General features: G+C 48.1%; 2 protein-coding genes across 17 annotated transcripts in view; one reads left to right on the forward strand and one right to left on the reverse strand.

Annotated features, from left to right (window-relative positions):
* The window catches only part of TRIP12 (thyroid hormone receptor interactor 12), a 144,132-nt gene extending 130,747 nt beyond the window's left edge, over positions 1 to 13,385 (reverse strand). For 8 of the 14 annotated variants that reach the window (XM_055120420.1, XM_055120416.1, XM_055120415.1 and 5 more), the window contains exon 1: positions 12,652 to 12,809. The gene's annotated coding sequence lies outside the window, so the exon portion shown is untranslated. Of the gene's footprint in view, positions 1 to 12,651; positions 12,811 to 13,273 lie in introns of those variants that run through there. The other 6 variants (XM_055120421.1, XM_055120419.1, XM_055120418.1 and 3 more) reach the window with 3 other exon arrangements.
* A 387-nt stretch (positions 13,386 to 13,772) lies between these two features.
* The window catches only part of FBXO36 (F-box protein 36), a 93,701-nt gene continuing 88,722 nt past the window's right edge, over positions 13,773 to 18,751 (forward strand). For 2 of the 3 annotated variants that reach the window (XM_055120426.1, XM_055120427.1), the window contains exon 1: positions 13,773 to 14,036. In XM_055120426.1, coding sequence (XP_054976401.1) covers positions 13,880 to 14,036 — 157 coding nt within the window. In that variant the 5' untranslated portion in view covers positions 13,773 to 13,879. The remainder of the gene's footprint in view (positions 14,037 to 18,751) is intronic. The other variant, XM_055120425.1, reaches the window with a different exon arrangement.

Raw genomic sequence — 18,751 nt, forward strand, 5'->3', positions numbered from 1 at the left:
AACAATTATCACAAACTGACTTTCATTGATCTAAGTTTTTATAATTCCATTTGCCTTTGTGTTAGCAAGATAGAGTAAATTTTTATTTGTGCCAGCTTAAGGGGGGGGGGGTGGAATGGGGAGAATAGGGACTACAAGGATGCAGGATGGGGGATTGGGAACACTGATAAAGAGACAGTCACTCTGTAGAATTGGTGGTAGAATTGGTGTTGGAATGTTAAATGCCTGAAACCGTTTTTTATTATAACTTGGTAAATCACAATGTCACAATAAAAATTTATAAAGCTTTCTAACCAAGGGACTTTAAAAAACAAGCAGCAGTCCAAAAATGAACTTCTCAAAAATGAACATTTCACTAATTCTGAAAAGAAATAAAGGGGACTTGTACCTCCAAAAACAAAATTTTCTCCCAAGTTTCTCAGCCTCCTGGTGTGATAAACTTAAGCCCCAAGGGTTAGGGTCTTTGCCTTGCACGGGGCCAACCTGGGTTCAAGCTCCACACATGGTACCCCCAATAGTTAAGTCCTGAGCACCACTAGGTATGACCACAAAAATTATTTTTAATATTTTATAAGTTAAAGTCCACTCGAAATTAAGGTTTAAAAGGTTCCCATAATCCTTCCCATTTATTATGCATATATATAAATTCTCTTCCAATGCAAACTTCAGAATATCTTCAGTGAGAGTAGAAATCTCAAGATTATTTTACTAAGAGAATACTGCTAGTGCAATTTGAGAAACATCTTTTTTGAAAAATTTGACTCTTCAGTAGAACATCTGCCTTGCTTTTGTGAGGACCTGGATTGGATTAGCTGGATTGCTAACACAGAAAAAAATAAAGATGCAGCAGTTGCTGAAATCAAGCATTTTTCCCTAGCACTATGAACTGAAGTCTAGTACTTAGAAATTAGAAGTATTTTACAAAAGCCTGTCTTGATATTTTGAATAAATTAATCTGATGTCCAAAATCATCCTATTTTATTTTTGTAGATGGAAATATGACTGACACCTAACAATGCGAGTTTCCAATTGATCTGATATTTATGTGTATCCACCATGCACCATGCAGTAAGCTAACATCCAGAGCTGGGGAGACAGCACACAGGGCTAGCGGTGCATGCAGGTGTCTTCCAATCCCCAAGCACAAGCTAGGAGTAGCCTGCAAGTTCCGTGTTTGGCCCAAGAAACCAAAAGGAAGTTAACAACCATTCCATTGTTTGTTTGTTTGTTTTTTTTGGGGGGGGGTCTGATGAAGGCTTGTAAGATCAATAGATTTAAATACTCTAGTAATAAGGAAATTTTTCAAATTCTTTACTATCTCATTAAAATTCAAATAAACTCAGCCAACATCCTGGAAAAAAATCGTAAGTTTCTCTAGAAATAGAAAACTCTAAGAAGTTAATTGTGCAATTTAAAATCATCTAATTTTCTCTCTTAGTAACAAGAAACAAAACATTATCACATGCTGAATATAAGTAAACACATGAGTTAAGTGGAAGGCCCATCCCACGAGACAGAAATGCTGCCCTACCAGCAATCATTAAATGTACAGATTCCTGGGCCAGAGAGATGCTCAGCACGCAGGTTCCATCCCTGGGGCTGCATTGCAGAAGTAGTGTCCAAGTACCACCAGCTGCCAGGTATGATCTTTAAGCCCACCTTACCCCTCAAAAAATGTACTTATAATTTCTTGGCTCAGTGACTTTCAACTGCAAAGTGCTATGGTGTCAACAACGTTAAAACCACTGCCTTCCATTTAAGAAAGACAGAGTCAGCGAGGTAGCTAACGAAGTCCAATCTCCAGCACTAGCAGTTCCCCCAAGCGCCCAAGAGCTGGTTTCAGTACATGGGAGGCCTGGGTTTGGTCCCTGGAGACAAATACACAGCCCCCGCACACTTCTAGGAAGACCCCCTGCCCCCAAGCCCCAGACAGGGAGCAGACCCAAAACAAAAAAGGAGAGGAAGAGAAAGAAATACAGTGTGAGTATCACTGAAGACAGGTGTTGGGGTGGAGCAATAGATATTACAGCAGGTAAGGTGTTTGCTTGAACACAGCTGACCCAGGTTCCATCCCTGAGTACAGAGCCAGTAGTGAGACCTGAGCACCACCAGGTATGACTCAGAAATCAACAATAACAAAAATAGGTGCTAGGGGTCTGGGGACTGTAGCTCAGTATTCAAGTGTATGCCTCACCTGTGTGAGGCCCTGGGTTAGATCCCTGGCACCAGAAAATGTAAACAAAATTTTTTCATTAAATAAGAACTACAATGAAGATTGCAATAATCAGTGACCACTCCAATAATTTTAGTACAAAATTAATGTAATGATAAGAGAACTGGGAAAATAGCATAGCACATGAGCAGCTGGCAAGTAATACTAGCCGGTAAGAAGTGGCAGAGGCAGATTAGCTTACCAAGCTGCACCCAAGGCTGAAATTCCCAAGTCTCACCTCACAGCAGCAACTGGAAGGGCAAACTTTTCAAAAGGCACCGGGCAGAGCAAAGTTCTTAAAAAGGGTATTAACTTTGCAATTACCTGCATTTTTCCAAGAAAAGTATTTTGGGTCCAAAATACGAAAAATCAACATTCCAGATTCCTAGGGATGAGCACACAGATCTGATCACTGCTAGATCTACTGACTTCTCAAAAGATCAGCCTGATGGTTGCCATCTACTGGGAGAAGAACACAAATGCTCTGGCATGAGATGGAGGGTAAGTGGTATCGAGTTTCCTCTGGAGACCAAGCTGCTCTCCCCAAGGTGGGGAGAAGAAATGGAAGTAAGTGCGCTTCACAGTAGGGCACAAATGAGGAAGCCTCACGGCTGTCTTGCAGAAAAAGAGACATTGGTGCCCACTACAGAAGACAGGCAGACTTCAAACTGTTTCCATAGGAAACAAAAATCCATTTTGAACCATTATTTTGACACGTATGTTACCTGAAGCTTGCACAAAACAACATGCCTCTGCTCATTCTAGGCTAAGAAACAGCCGAATTCAAACTGGAGGAAGTAATATCTACAATAGTATACTAACAAGTATACCTTCAAAGTCTCTAAGTATTAGGAATTACAGCCCCTGAATAATTACTGCCCTTATCTTTATTTTCCCTTCAGTCACCATCTGACCTCACTTCCCATTTTGGAATTCTGTGGTGCTCATGTTTACAAAAAGTAAAAGCGTTTCATATCCTATATCAAAAGTCCTAGGAAAACATTTTTATTAAATATTTTTAACTCGCACTCCTTTGAGCAAAACTTAAAAAACTAATTATAATTTGCTTTTGCTTAAACACTCACCACTGCACTGGATACTAAGAAAAAGTTTCTTCTATAAACGAAGACTCACAAATCATTGGTAAACTCACCAAAAAAAGGAGAAAAACAAAATATAGGCAGAATATTCCAATACTTGTACCTCAAAGACATCTTCAGGGTTCCTTAGGTTTACTGTAATGCGGGGGAGTGTTATATATCCAAAGCATAAACTCAGCAAAAATAAAAACATGCTAATAAAAACTACAACCACCAAACTAAAGTGTCTGTGAAGTAGAGTGGGAAGAAGAGACACAACTGGGGGACATCAGAACACGAGGAAAGTTGACATGGATGGACTGGTGCCAGAACAGTTGCCTGAACAGAATTATCAGTTAACTTTGCAAATCACAGTTTAAATTTAAACAAAAAATGTTCTAGGGGGGCCAGAGAGTACAGTCAGTGAGGCACAGACAATCTAGGTTCAATCCCTGGTACCCCATCTGGTAGCCTGAGCCCCATCAGGAGTAAGCCCTGAGCACTGCCTGATGTGGCCCAAAGTTTTTTAGTAGTTTTCCAGATGTTGCTCAGAAGGCCCAAGAGGTCCCACTGCAATTCTTGGCCTAAGAGGAGGACAGCTCAATGCCCGAGAACGCAGTGCTGCTCAGGCCCTGCAGTGCTGGGGACCTTCAGGGATGCACTGGTTGATGCTCTGGGGGCCAGGTAACACCAGGAATTAAAGCCAGATTGTGCACAACCACTGTCCGAACTCTTGGCCTCTAGTTTGCATTGGGGCCATACCTCACAGTACTTGAAGGTCATTCCCAGTGGAGTCCCCAGGTCCCAAGGTCAAACCCAGGTTCTCCATGGGTAAAGGGGTACAGCCCTTTCAGTGCTCTCCGCAGCCCCTTAAAACCAACACAATAGTTGAAAATAACAATGACCTCTAAAGGAACAACAACTGAAAAACAGTATCTAGGTCTACTGATGGAAGAAATCTGTGACTAAAGAAAGAGCCATTTAATTAGCTCTTATTCAGGCAGGCGAGGTAGTACAAAAGGTTCAGAGACTGTCTACACTCCAATTTCACCCACAGCATAGCACTGTATACAATCCCCCAAGCTCCAGCAAAAGTTTCTCTGAACATAACTGGTGTGGCCCAAAAACTCATACAAAACACCCTCCCCCACAAAAAGCTCAAAAATCTATTTTAATTATTAAAGAGAGGGCTGGGGAGTTTGGCTACCGAGCACTGAGCCAGGAGCAGTCTGAGCACATTATTTATGGTTTTGGCATGGCCCCCAAACCATAAAGAACAAGAAAATGAACAAGTTTACCCTACACTGCTCCTAAAAAACCCTCACACATAACCCCAGAGAAAAGTAATTCATAAAAAAGATAAATGAGATTTAAAAGCACTTAGTTTTCTTTCCAGTTCATTTACAAATTCAATGTTTTTGCACATTTTCATGTTGTCACCACCTACTCAGGAATCAGGAATAAATTCAGTGTCTGTTTGCTATTAATCTCATATAAAAATCCTAATCTTTTTGGTGGATTTTTGATTATTCTGGTACTCCCAGAGCCCACTGGGCGCAGTGTAGGGCGAGAAGCCAGACCCCACAAGAGAGCATGAGCCAACCCTTTCAACCATCACCCACCCCAGATCTTCTTCAAAGCCCACCAACCCCCTTCTAAACAGAGACCCAGCCTCTCTCTTACCAGAGCTACCTGGTGAAGCCCCTCATTCTTCTAGAGCACTCGAAACCTAGTGGCACAGTTTGTTAAAAATGTTTGCTTTGAATTTCCTGCTTGATTTATCATCAGTAAATGCTTGATTTGTATGCCTAGTTTATATGCTGGTGATTTTAAGTGAGATGGAGTCAAGAGTGGAAGAAACATTGCTCCACAGAATCCGGGCCAGGTCAACTCTCATCTCGCCCTGAAGTCTCAACTTCCACCAGGACTGGTTCTTTCAAGTCTTGAGCTACCCACTGTTCTTAAAAAAAAAAAAAAACTGAACTTTGGGGTGGGAAGACAGTTCAAAGAATTGGAGCGTATGCTTTGCTTCTGGGAGCCTGTGTTCAATTCTGGGCAGCCTATGTTCCCCCGAAGAGTCAGGAGGAACCCTCTCACCAAGAAAAAAATTGACACTGTGCACTTAACAAATATGCACTTCACAGTTACATCGTCAGACCCAAACTAAATCTGCAAATAAGTACAGTTCAAGATAAAAGCTCTCATCTCATCAATCTCTTTTCTGCTCAGCACTGTCCAGGAGAGTAGACCTCACAGAAGCTGCACACAGCCAAGGAGCCCCATACAAGTACTGATGAAGTAACTGCAGAATAGTGGCTCTTCCAAAATAAGTTCATTCCGTACAGCTCAAACTCGTGTCTAAGGCATCTCTTTCTTAATCTGAGTCCTAGGGCAGAGTGTGAGCACCCCAGGCTGGAGCACAGGCTGGAGCACAGACTGTGCACGAAGAAGGCCCAGCCACAGTCCCAGTCACTGCATGACCCACCTTCAGCACTGCTGAAAGCAACCCCTAAGGCTCTGCAGAACTTGGTCCCAAAGGTAGTTAAGAAATTTAAAATTTTGAATTTCAGTATCCAAGGGACTGGCAAGATAGTACAGTGGGTAAGGTGCTCGCCTTGCCTGCAGCCACCCCAGGTTCTATCCCCAGGTCCCCTGAGGACTGCCAGGATTGATCCCCGAGCACAGAGCCAGGAGTTAAGTCTACACTTTAGAGTGTGGCCTAAAAACAAAAAAATTCAGCATCAATTTTCAAAACACAGATACCTACATTACAGAACATCACAGAATACCTCTTTTTGACAAATACTATAGTTAGATAAGAAAAGTAATTAAGAGCTATGTCTGAACTCTCAGTTCTATCCTAGTACACAGTTAAGTTCTTTATAAATTATGTATTGAAAAACTCATCTATTAATAAACATAATCCCCAAGTATGCTAAACCAAGAATAAGTTACTAATATTTATATCCAAAATCCTATATATCAACACCTCCCCCCCAAAATAAGTAAAATCTCAGAAAATGTAATAAATATTATTCATGTTTTCTCAATTTGTCACCAAAAACAAACTCTGCAGCCTCAGGGACAGAAGAATGAGACCTGTGCCCTAAGAATCCAAAAATTCTGTTTGGGGAAAAAAAGAAAAAGAATTACATAAGACAAGACTGTGAAAGCCACACCAAAACAAATGTTACATAGGAAGGACATAGAGAGAAGAAACTGAAGAGTAAATACTTTAAAGGATTGGGGGGTTGGGGGAGGGGGGTGCTTAAGTGTCTATCTGCAGCCTAGGAAACGGGGCCTGGATAACTCAATCACATGTTCTGCCTTCAGGTCTGTGTAGATCCACAGCACAAGCCACCCCCACTGAGCCAGTAGTAAGTAGACCCTGCAGCCAGTCCAGTGTAACTCAGAAACCAAACCTAGAACCAACTGACCCTCCCCCACCCCCAACCCCATGATACAAGACAGAGAAGGAGCTTCGACCCACACAAACAATAAGAGTCAGGGAAAGAATGCTGAAGTTTCTGGGTGAAGCAGCTCGACCAGACAGCATGTACTCAACTGTGGAACAGAGGACTAGACAGCTAGTAGAGCACAGGGGGTTTGCCTTACACATAGCTGACCCTGCTTTAATCCCCAGGACCCGGTATGGTCCCCAGGGCCCCACCAGAAGTGATCCCAGAGTGCAGAGCCAGGAGTGAGTCCTAAGCACTGCAAGGTATGTGCCCACCCCCCATTCCCCACCCCACCCCCCCCCAAAAAAAAACCCAAATTATAAAAATTTTTGAAAAGACGCAAAACAGGCAGAATAACAAAATGCTGGGGCCAAAGAAGAAATTACAGCAATTTCATAAACTAGCAATTTACTAGGCAACTCTAATCACCTGGTCTTTGAGAAAGAGAGAGCCTCTCCATATGATCTCCATGAACCTGCTCTCTAAGGACACAAAGCAGCTGGAATTACAACAGTGAATTTCAGACGGGCCATCCATCAGCAGTAAAAACTCACATAGGTTTCCAGGGCATCACATATGTTTACCAAGTTTGAGCACTTCAAATTAAATAAGTCTGACCTTAGCAAGACAACACAAGGTTCATCTGTTGATTCCGAATGCTGTCCACAAGTGGGCATGAGTAGGAGAACTGTAAGTCAGTAAAACTTAGTTATGACAGCCAGCAAGTTGATTAAACACATTGAAATGCTGTACCTCCAAATCTTGAAGGCCTGGTGTCAGACACTCATCCCTAAAATAGTCTTCAAAATTCCCATATGGGTAATAGTATGATATTTAAAGAAATATAACTTTTAAAAAAGAAACCTAAGAAGTATACTTAAAATGATGTAGACAACTCAATTTTGTACTTAATTGCACAGCTATAACTCTAGCCTTTAAAATGACTTGCCCATCTCAATGCATACTGTATGTTACTATATACCAATGGGAAAACTCCCAAAATTATTCTAGCATTAACAATAAAACTGTGTACCAAAAAAATACCCTGATCACAAAATATTTCCACTTTCATTATCATCTTATCCTCACAAGACTTTTCAATAAACATTTAAAGAACCCCTACTAGAGGGCTGGCATTGTGCTAGATATATTAAAAAAAAAAAAAAAAAAGAATTCAAGGAATTCATAACCAAGGAAAACTACAAGTGTTCAAAACTACATGTGTTCAAATACTCCCAAGTAAGGTATCTACTATGAAGGTAGGCAAGATGCTACAATCATACCCTACAATCTTAAAACTGTATATAACCCCTCAACCAATAGAAGGGCCCTCGGTTCCCATCTTTGAGGTCTAATCTAACTATAGTGGTAGCATATAGATGACAACTGACTCCACATTTGGGAATAATAATCACATTTTTCAGATTAAGCACAAAAGGTTAAATTACTGTAAAGGTCACAAAGAGGCATATTAGTTGGGGCTGAAGCGATAGCATAGCAGGTAGGGCGTTTGCCTTGCAGGCAGCCAAACCGGGTTTAATTCCCAACATCCCTTATGGTCCCCTGAGCACCACCAAGGAGTAACTTCTGAGTGCATGAGCCAGGAGTAACCTCTGTGCATCACCAGGTGACCCAAAAACCAACAACAACAACAACAAAAAAAACAAAGAGACATGTCAGAACTGGAACCTGTCTTTTACCTTCCAATGTCACACAAGAAGAGGGGTGTTCAGTGATGAAGGAACAGAATCGAAGCAGCTTTTTAAACTTGAGGCCAATAGAATGACTTTTTAAATAAGGCCTAACTGCAAGAACAGCTTCTGTACACCCAAGACAAAGTCTGAATACTGGACTAAGTCCTTTTTCTTCTGGCCAATTCCATTTCAATCAGACTCCAAGAATCACAAATCAAAACAGCCTCAAAGAAGGGGAGAGGAGCATTAAGTAGACGTTCCAGCAGTCTAGAAAATTACTTTTTGTCAACAACCTGAAACTCTTAAGTTAGAATATTAGAACTAAAGAACTGTAGTTATAAAAAAAAAAATACACTAAGCCAATCAAGTTAAATTTTACTTAAAATTTAAAACCCTATTTCTGCATCAATGTGAATATATACAGATACAAATATACCTACATATCTATAATACACACATGCACTGCCACAAGCACCCACTCCCTAGAGAGCAGCCTATGTAAAAACTGTTAGGGGGGGTTAGGTCTTGAAGAAATCTGTAACAAGATGATATATACTACACGCAGCACCTCAAGATAATACACAAATGGAAAGCTAAAACTACATGTTAAGAACTGTAAACACCAAGATCATACAACAATCTACAAACCACATAAGTCACATAATACACTATAATAACACCGTAAGAACATCATGCCCAGACTCTCAGTCTTGCACCCTATGCAGGTCAGGGAGACCTGAAGAGGCCTTGATCATGTAACCAAACAACTCTGAAGTATCACTGGGGCAAAAAAATACCTTACCAGGCAGAAAGATAGCCTGTATACTCTGTAAGACTAGGCAAACATTGTTGGTTTGCAGGGGGATTTAAAAAAAAAAAAAAAAGGAAAAGAAAAAGGGCATTTCCAGAACAAAGATGTGACTTAGCAGTCCAGAACTTGGCTTCCCTGTGTGAAGAGGCCCTGCGCGCTCCCTGGGCCGAAAATTCTCTGAGAGTTTATAAGTGCACCTCAGGCAAAACAGTGATATTATTAGATAATCCTTGCCCTGAGGAAGCCTATAATCCACTTAGAAAAACAAAAGAAATACAACAAATTCGGCTTTACAAGACACCAAACACAACCAAAAAAGAGTCAAGATCATGGCTCTAAGTTTCCGGGGAAGTGACTTGGAGTTGAAGTGAATCTGAAATTATTTAAATGAGGCAAAAGTGCGGGTCAAAATGAGGCAGGCAGTTAACAAGAAGTCAGGATGAAATGCAATAAGCAGGTTGCTTACCAACAAGACTACATCAAATTAAATTACCTCAGCAAATGGGAAAATAAAGGGCCAATTAGTATCACATTTGCACACAAAGATCCTCACCCATCCACTTAAGAGTAATTTTTTCAAAGACTCCCTAGGAAATAAGCAAAATTCAGGAAAGTTTCCTTCTTTAATAGAAGTCTGGCTTTTGGAAGACATTTTCCAGGGCTGGAGAGATAGTATAGCAAGGTCACGGGCCTAACACATGACCCAGCCAGGACCAATACCTGGCACCCCAAACAGTCCCCTGAACACTGCCAGGGATGATCCCTGAGCACTGCCAGGTGTGGCCCCCAAAAAAAAGTCATCTTCATTAAGCTCCACAACCAGGAATAGGTAATTTGTTGGTAATTGTTTGGCTTCTCTGAAAATAACAAACTTACTCTCTAGGATGCAAGGTGAAAAACTATGTACCATGAAGATGACAACCCTACCCCCAATCTAACAAAGAAAATGGGGAGAGTTGTGAAATATAAGCCTGGCATGAAGGAAGCCCAAATTCAATCCCTACAACCCCACGGCCCCCCAAGCATCCCTAGAGCAAACCCTGAGCACTGGCAGCTGTGGCCCACAAACCAACTGAACAAGGAGAAAACTGGCCTAAGTTTCATTTACCAGTTCAGCGGCAATTTCCAATGACCAAGGACTCCCTCCCTTCACCTCTGCCCCACCAACACACCTCTGAAGAGACCCTGTAGTTTGTTCTCAGGACCTCAAAATGGCTATGGTGATACTTCTTTGTAACATTAAAACCTTCCACCTATTTAACAGTTCCTTTTACATCTATTTAACAGTTTTTCATAGCCATTACCTCAGGGTCTGCAGCGTGCACCGCCCCCTCCCCTTGGAAGATGTGTTAACCAGATAATCGATACACATAAAAAAACATAAAATATAACAGATGAAACAAATGGAAACCAGATAGGGCAAAAGAAGAGCTCAAGGTCACACAGCCACTAGCTGGCAGAGGTGAACGCACAGGTTAGAGCTCTCTTCTTTGCTAGAATAAAGATCTTAAAATAGTAAACTCTACAAAAGCATACTTCGGTAATCTTACAAGTTAGAATAAAAAAGTAAACATTACTTGCAAGTGAAAGCAGTAATCTACCAAGGAGCTAGATCCTTGCTCCTTTTTAATATAAAATTATTTTACTTTAGTATCCTCGAGTGCTAATTGCCAAGTGTAAAACTTATCAGAAAAAAATGCAAATCTGAAAACAAAAATCCGGTTCGGCACACAAATCAGAGTATCAGCTGAGCCTAACTTTAAAAAAACCCACAGGAACTCCTGAAAATCCTAGGAGTGACAAGAAACGATGATAATCTTAATTACAGTTCAATTCTTATGGATATTGGCACATTCAGAGAAAGGCAGATGTGGACAAAGCCAGTGACCTCCAGCCAAATGAATGTGCTCTCTAAAGCTTAAAATTAAAAAATTTTAAAAAAAATGACACCCTCCAAGACAAAAAAAAAAAATAAACCCTCCCTAAACGTCCTCACAAAGGATTTAAAAGCCACAGTGGTTCAATATTCCTAGAGCTGAATATGGAACAGAGATTATTAATAAAAAAGATTAGAAATCTTGCTTACTCTAAGGATTCACACTTAATTTGGATGTCTTTGCACGCTGTAAATATGACAATAAGCCTCCATAAAAACCCTGCATTTCATTGTCTGGAAACCGCTGCCAACTCACTCCCCAGCCCCGTCTGCGGCCCGCCCCCACCAGCCCGAATAAATGCGACATGCACAGGCCGCGCATATAGGCCTCTTTGCCTTTCCCCAACAACCGGGACCTTTGTTCCCCACGTCCGTTTGCCACCCCAACTCAATGGCTCTTTCAACTTTCCACCTCTTATTTTGGGGCGGGGGGGGGGGTCCTTCGGTTTCTGGAGCGGCGGGATCGCGGGCCTCGACCTCCCCCCGCCCGCGTCCCCCCACGCCGTCAGGCCCGATCCACCTGGCGGCGGGCGGCGGCCCCGGGCCGCGAGCTGCCCCGCTCAGGGGCCTAGAGCGGCGGGCGCAGCCGGGGCATCGGGTGAGCCGGCGGCCGCGGGGCGGCCCGGCCGGGCAGGGCGCGGGGCGCGGGGTCCCCGCCAGCCCCCCGCCGAGCGCGGCCCCGACTCCCGGCGCCGGGCTCCAAGCTCCGGCGCGGCCTTCCCTCCCCACCCCCGGCGCACCCCCCCCCCAAAAAAAATACCCGGCGGCAGCAAACAAACAAATCCCGTCGGGGGCGCCGCCGCCCCTCCGGCTCCCCGCGCCCCGCACAAGGGCAAACCCCGCCCCGGGACCCCCAGCAGCGGGGCCGAGGGACCGGGGATCCCCCCTGCTCCCCCTCCCCCCGCCATCGGTAAAGGGTGTTTTGTTTTGTTTCCGTCTTTCCTCATTTTTTTTTCTTGTTTTTGTTTTTTCGCACCAGCACCTCAGACTCCGGTCGTTCCGAGGGGGCCGCCCGGGGCAGGCAGGGGGTGGGGGAGGGGAACTCCCCCTCCAACTTGTTTGGAAACTCGGAGCCCACTCGGGGCGGGGGGAAGGGGGCCGAGCCCGCAGGTTTTATGTAACCCAGAGAAAGACACGGAGGGCCCGGCCCGGCTCGCGACGCTCTCGCGTCTGGAGTGACAATCGGGCCCCCGCGCCCGCCCGCCCGCCCGCGCCCCCCCCCCAGAACGGGACCCCCCCACACACACACACCCGCCCCGTTCTCCCCCTCCAGATCCATTTGCAAGGATGCTCCGCACGGCCAAGTTTCGCCACCCCCCGCCCCCAACTCCCGGGGTCGCCGCCCTCCGCTCGGCCTCAACTTCCCCGGCTCCGAAAACTGCCCGGGGCGGACTCCCCGGGCCCCCGGACTCCCCCGCCCCCCAGCCGCACGCCGCGCCCCCGGGGAAGGCGCCCCCTTACTGCGCGCTGAAGTCTCTCCGGCCGCTCCCTCCGCTGACCCTCGCTGCCCACAACTGTTGTCACCCGAGCGGCTCCCTACTTTCCATTTCCGGGCCGGCCCCGGGCCCGGAGCCTCCCCTCGCCCGGTTTCCGGGCCCCCATCCCATTTCCGGGGAACCCTTGGCCGTCCTCACACCCCCCACCTGCACTTCCGGCCCCCCACTTTCCCTCTTCCTAGACCAACTCCGGGCTCCGGCGGCCACTTCCGGCCCCCCGACAACCCCCTCCCGCCCCCCCCCACACACACACCCCCGCGCCTCGCTCCCCCAGACCCGCGCCCCTCACCCGGGCGCTGTGAAGGGTCCTCCGGCGCGGGAGGCCGCGGGTGCGGGGGGGGCGGGGGGAACCCCTGCGAGCCCCTCCGGCCGCGGGCTCCCGCGAGCGCGTCGCCCCCCAACCCCCGGCCCGGGCCTTCCGCGGCCGCCGCCGGAGCAGGCCGAGCGGGGGCCGAGCGCCGCGCTGACACACGCCGGCTTCCTGGGACTTTCGGCTCCAGCTCCTCCTCCCCCCCGCCCACCCCTCCCCACGGCCCCCTTCCCCCTCGGGCCGGGCCGCGGCCACCCGCCGCGGCGCCCCCAATTACCTAGTTAGGCCCCAAAGTCTGCGGTCCGGACTCGGTGGCGCGGCGGCAACTTCCACTCGCTCCCCCCCACCCCCCCCGGCGGCGGCGGCGGCGGCGGCGGCGGCTCCTCGGGTCCCTTCAATTATCAGCTGAGCCGCAGCACCGCGCCCGGCGTGTGCCTCCGCCCGCGCCGCCTCCCTCCCCGCCCGTTCCGACCAGCACCGCCCCCCCACCCCGCCGGGAACTACTTTGCCCTTCGACTCGGGCCGCCCGGCTCGTCCGCGGGACGGGCCCCGCTGCCTACTCGCGGCCCATCACATCGCTCCTCCCTCCCCCGCCGTCCGGCTCGACTCCCTCGGCGGCCGGAGCTCTCCTCCCGATCCCTTCAAGGGACCAGGAAGGGGAATGGGAAGCTTCGCTCCTGGTATCCCTCCGCCGGGGTCACCCCCTCCCCTCCGTGGTCGCAGGAACTAATTCCCCCCCTTGGGGTCACCGGGGGCCTGGCGGCGACTGGCTCACGGGTTTAGGGTCCTCCGTTGACTCTGGGACGCGGGGGCCGTCACCCCGAGTGAGCAGCCTCCCGGCGGCTCAAAAGCGGGCTTCGAGTTAAACTAGGGCTTTGGCCCCATGACCCCGACCAAGCCCCGCCCCTTCCTGGTTGCCCTGGCGACGGCGGTGGCGTCCCAAGATGGCGTCGTGGCTGCCGGAGACTCTGTTCGAAATCTTCCGACAAGGCTCGGCGCCGAGCAAAGACTATTACCAGGTGTCGGTCACCCGGTCTCAGGCAAGTGCGAGCCGCGGTCTAGCCTCTCTCCCTCTCTCTCTCTCTCTCTCTCTCTCTCTCTCTCTCCCCCCAGCCTCCCCGGCCCGGCGCGGGGACGCGAAGCCGCGCTAGGCCGGGAGCGGCCCGCGGCCCGCCGGAAGCGCCGGGCCCCGGCTCCGAGCCGAGAGATTTCCCTCGTCACCTCGGGCCTCCTCGGCCCGCGCGTCGCTGCCCTGCCCCAGCCCGGCTCGTCCCCGGGCGCCTCGCCTCGGCCTCCCCGCCGCGCCGCCCGCTCCCCGCCGGCCGCCTACCCGCAGAGTTCTCTCCGCGCCGAGGGGGAAACGGGCGCCCGGCGTGCGTGCGGCCGCCCGCGGCTGGAGCCGGAGAGAAAGCCGCGGCCCTCGGTGCGGGGAGGCGCCGGCAGGGGAGGGGAGAAGGGACGAGCTCCGGCCGAGGGTAGGACTTGGACGCGGGCGGGTTTTTTTTCCCCCTCCCCCCCGCCCTCCTCCTCCTCCTCCTCCTTCTCCTCCCCTCCCCCTCTTCCCCCTCCCAGATCTCAGTTGGGACCGTGCGCGACGGGCGGCCCGGGCCACCGCCCCCCTTACCTTTTCGGAGCCCCTTCGGTCCCATTGAAAGTGTGCGGGGTGGGGGGCGGTGCGAGACTGTCCGGCCCCACCCACAATGACATCTGCTCGGCAACAATGAGACGGAGGACCGGGTTTCCGCCCGAGGAGCAACCGTCGGCCTGGGGCTGCGACTCCGGTGCTGACGAAGGTGGGCTCGGGGGTGCGGGGCTGTCACCCCCCCGCCCCCCCCCGCAACGAACAAGTGCCCCCGGGGCTTCCGCTCGGACCCGGGGCCGGGGGATGCTGAGCCGGATGCTCGGCTCCCCGGCCCCCGGATTTTTAGGAAGAGGTTTATAAAATTAAAGTCAGAACTTTGTGTTTGGCCGTTCCAGTTTTTCCCTGGGCACTGGCCGGCGTCGCGGAATTTTTTTTTTTTTTTTTTTTTTTTACAGTTACGAACAGCATTTTTAAAAACCAGAAATGACGGGGGTTGGGCGAGGTAAACTCGATGGGGAGGGAGGGACAGGCTCTGCGTGCAGGAGGCTCTGAGTTCGAATCCCGACGCCGCCACCAATAAACGAGAAACCGTGAGGTCCATTTTATTTTGAAACTCTTGAGATTTGTAACTACTGCGAGCATCACAGTCAAGTCACAAAATTTTAATTAAAGTCCTTTTTTTGGTCGAAATTCTTTTATGGACAGCTTTGAGGGTACCGTTTTTCCCACTTGCTTTTAAAAAGAAGTCGGATCCGAACAGTTAGGCTGTTTCCAACTCGGCAGATTAGTCCAAAGCAATACTGTCTTCGCAGATCCTTGCTTTGTGTTTGCATCCACCTCCAGTAAGGTGACACATCAGCGCTCTGCTTCCTAAAAATCAAAGATCTATGGAGATAGGTGCCAGGGAGATAGTGCAGTGAGGATGCCTTGCCCTCCGCTGCCCACGCAGCTCAACCCTGGCACCACGTAAGCTCTGTAAGCCCAGAGCTCTGCTGGGCGTCCCACAAAACTACCACAGAGGTGCCCATAATTGGTCTTTAATTTTTTTTTTAATTTAAAATTTTTTTAATTAAAAAAAAATTTTTTTTGAGAATCTGGTATTAACAGCTCTGCTGGAATCTGATGTCCTGAGCCATACCAGTCAAATACTTGTTTGTACCTTGGTAAGTTAGCCATCCCAACTGGGATCAGTTTCCCCAAGAATGCCTCTGTTGTCCATGATGTTCTCTCCAGCTCTGCTCGCTGGAGGCGCCGGGGCACTCGGCCTTGGTTCCTACTACTCCATATGAAATGCTCTTTTTTTTTTTTTCTTTTGATTTTCTTTGTGTGTGTGTTTTCACAAATCAAAATCTCTCCTTACTGGATCTATCCCGAGGCCCTCTTCTTCCTGTCGCTTGTATAGAGACTCCGCAGACTAAATATATTTCTACAGTTCCACCCTGTTAAGAGTTTGTCTCTAGTCTGATTAATTCACTCTTTCTAAAGTAAAATTTGTAAGTAAAAAATAGTAAGCCCAAAAAATTCTTTGCAGTCAACCATTTTGAGAATATGCTATTTTCTAACCACAAGATAATTTTTCTAAGTCTCAGCACAGGAAACCAAACAACCAGTAAGAGGTGGTCTGACATAAATAAGTACTAAAAGACTAGAATTAAAATGTGTTTTATAAGATGGTCTTTTTTTCTAGAGCAACTTTCTAAAATTAACTTGTGTTTTTTTCCCTTCTCATTCTCTGCCATTTTTCTCCAAAACGTGTATTATCCAAAATATGCCCAGTATTTTACATATGGATTCTTCCTTCTCTTTGATTCCTTCATTTATCGCTTTTCACTGCTTTTATTATTGACTTTAAATCCAAATAACTGCACATTTGACATGGATTTGAAGGCAGATAGCCATCTCATTAATATCATTCATATCACCGTTAGCATAGTCCAGAATTAAGTGTATAATGCATGTAAATATTTCCTTTGTCTTCTTGCTTGTTCTGCTACATTAAAAATTTATTTTTAGCACCAGGGAGCTCCTGTAGTCAAAGGGCAGCCGTTCATCTTTGGCATGCGGGATGCCCAGGTTCAATTTACCTGTGACCTGAAAATAAAAATATGTAGTAGGGGACCAGGTAGATGGCGCAAAGTTCTCGAACACGTGCTTTATTTAGTCACCCTGCATTTGACCTTTGGTGCCATATGGCCCCTGGAGTACCACTGGGAGCAGTGACACCCCTCCCCCCAAGTGACACCCCTCCCCCTGCTGGGTGTGGTGTGGGCGGGGGAGGGGGATGTTAATAGAAGCCTTCCCACTTAACTGATGAGATTATGTTTTGTTTGTTTGGGGCCACACCCTGTGGCTGCTCTGGGTTTACACCTGGGTCTATGCTTCTAGTCCCCCAGGGACCATATGGGGTGCCGGGATCAGACCCAAGACATGCCGCATGCAAGACCAGTGCCTTCCCTGCTGGAGCACTTGCTCTCCGGCCCAAAGTGATTTTTTTTTTCTGAAAACTACTGAAAAAAATAGAGGTTGGGATCAATACATTTTAATTCTCAGCTCTTAGAAAAATCAGTGCACTGCTTTCTAAATAAAAACTGTATCCAGTCAAGGGTGGGAGACTATCCCCAGGCAGGGTACTGTCCATCTGGGTTCAGTCCCCAGCACCATGTCTGCTCTCCCAAGCAGGGCAGGGCCAAGAGCAAGCCCTCAGCACGCTGAGTGTGGCCCAACAAATTAATTCTTTGTGGAGGGTTTTTTGTGGGGGGCCATTCCTGGCTCTGAGCTCAGGGATCATTCATTTCTACCGGTGTACTGGGGGGAGAGGGGAGGGGGTACCACATGTGGCGCTAATGATTGGACCTAGGTTGACAAATGCCTTACCTGGGTTGACAAATACTGTCTCTCCACGCCAAAGGATCCAATTATTCTCCAGTTTGGCTTGGGGAGTGTGGGGGGGGGGGGTGTTTGTTTTTTTGTTTGGTTCGTTGGTTGGGGGCCACACCCAGGGTGCTCACTCCTGGCAGTGCTCTGGGATGCTGTGGACTGAACCCAGGCCAGGCCACGTGCAAAGCACATGCAAAGCAAGTGCTTTTCCCATTGAACCACCTCTCCAGTCTCTATTATTTTCTAGTTTTAGTCATATGTATATTTTCATTTATTGAATTCTAATCGGACTGGAGTGATAGCACAGCGGTTGGGCGTTCGCCTTTCATGAGGCCGACCCGAGTTCGATTCCTCAGCCCCTCTCGGAGAGCCCGGCAAGCTACCGAGAGTATCGAGCCCACTCGGCAGAGCCTGGCAACTACCTGTGGCGTATTGGATATGCCAAAAACAGTAACAATAAATCTCTCAATGACGTTACTGGTGCCCGCTCAGACAAATCAATGAGCAATGGGATGACAGTGACAGTGAATTCTAATCACATTTAAAATGATAGTTTTTTAGTGTGTTAGGACTGTCAACATTATTGAGTCTTGTTTCAGCCAAAGATATTTCACAACTGGCCTCAAGGACAGTCTTATGTTTCTGACTGAGGAGCCTTTCCTTGTTCATTTTTTGGTTGTTTTGTTTTTGCTGTTGTTGTGTTTTTGTTTGGGGGCCACACCTGGCAATTCTCTGGTTTTGCTCCTGGCTCTACGTGCTCAGCGGACCATATGGGAAGCTGGGGATCAAACATGGGTCAGCCATGTACAAGACAAGTGCCCTACTTGCTCGTTTTATATTTGATGTCCAGTTTCACGTTTGTTTAGCAGTGCTCCTGTGCGGTGCCAGGCCCGAGGCTCAAGGCTGCCCGCGCTGGGCCCTGCTGCGTGTACCTAGCAGTGCCCGGCCGGGGCCAGCCGCCTCCACAGCGAGCGCCTTGAGCTCTGCACCGTCTCTTTAACCAGCAGCTTGGCACTTACTCTGGAGATGCAGCGTTCGAGAAGAGGCCTGCCCCTTAGCGGCGTGTCACACAGTGACCCTGACAACACCTGAGGTGCCGGGCACTGGTCCAGCCGCGTGACCTCGGTGAACCGAAGGCCCCTCGTGGAGCCTGTCCCCTGCTCTGAGAATAGTTAGGGCCTCATTTATGCACGCAGTTGAATGGCTGAACTCTGGGGTTTCGGTTTTTTTGATTTGTTGGTGGTTGCGGGGGCAGGCTTTGCTCAGGACCTCTTCCTTGCTCCGTCTTCTTGTGCC

Source organism: Sorex araneus, chromosome X (assembly GCF_027595985.1).
Source record: "Sorex araneus isolate mSorAra2 chromosome X, mSorAra2.pri, whole genome shotgun sequence".
Classification (NCBI taxonomy): Eukaryota; Metazoa; Chordata; class Mammalia; order Eulipotyphla; family Soricidae; genus Sorex; species Sorex araneus.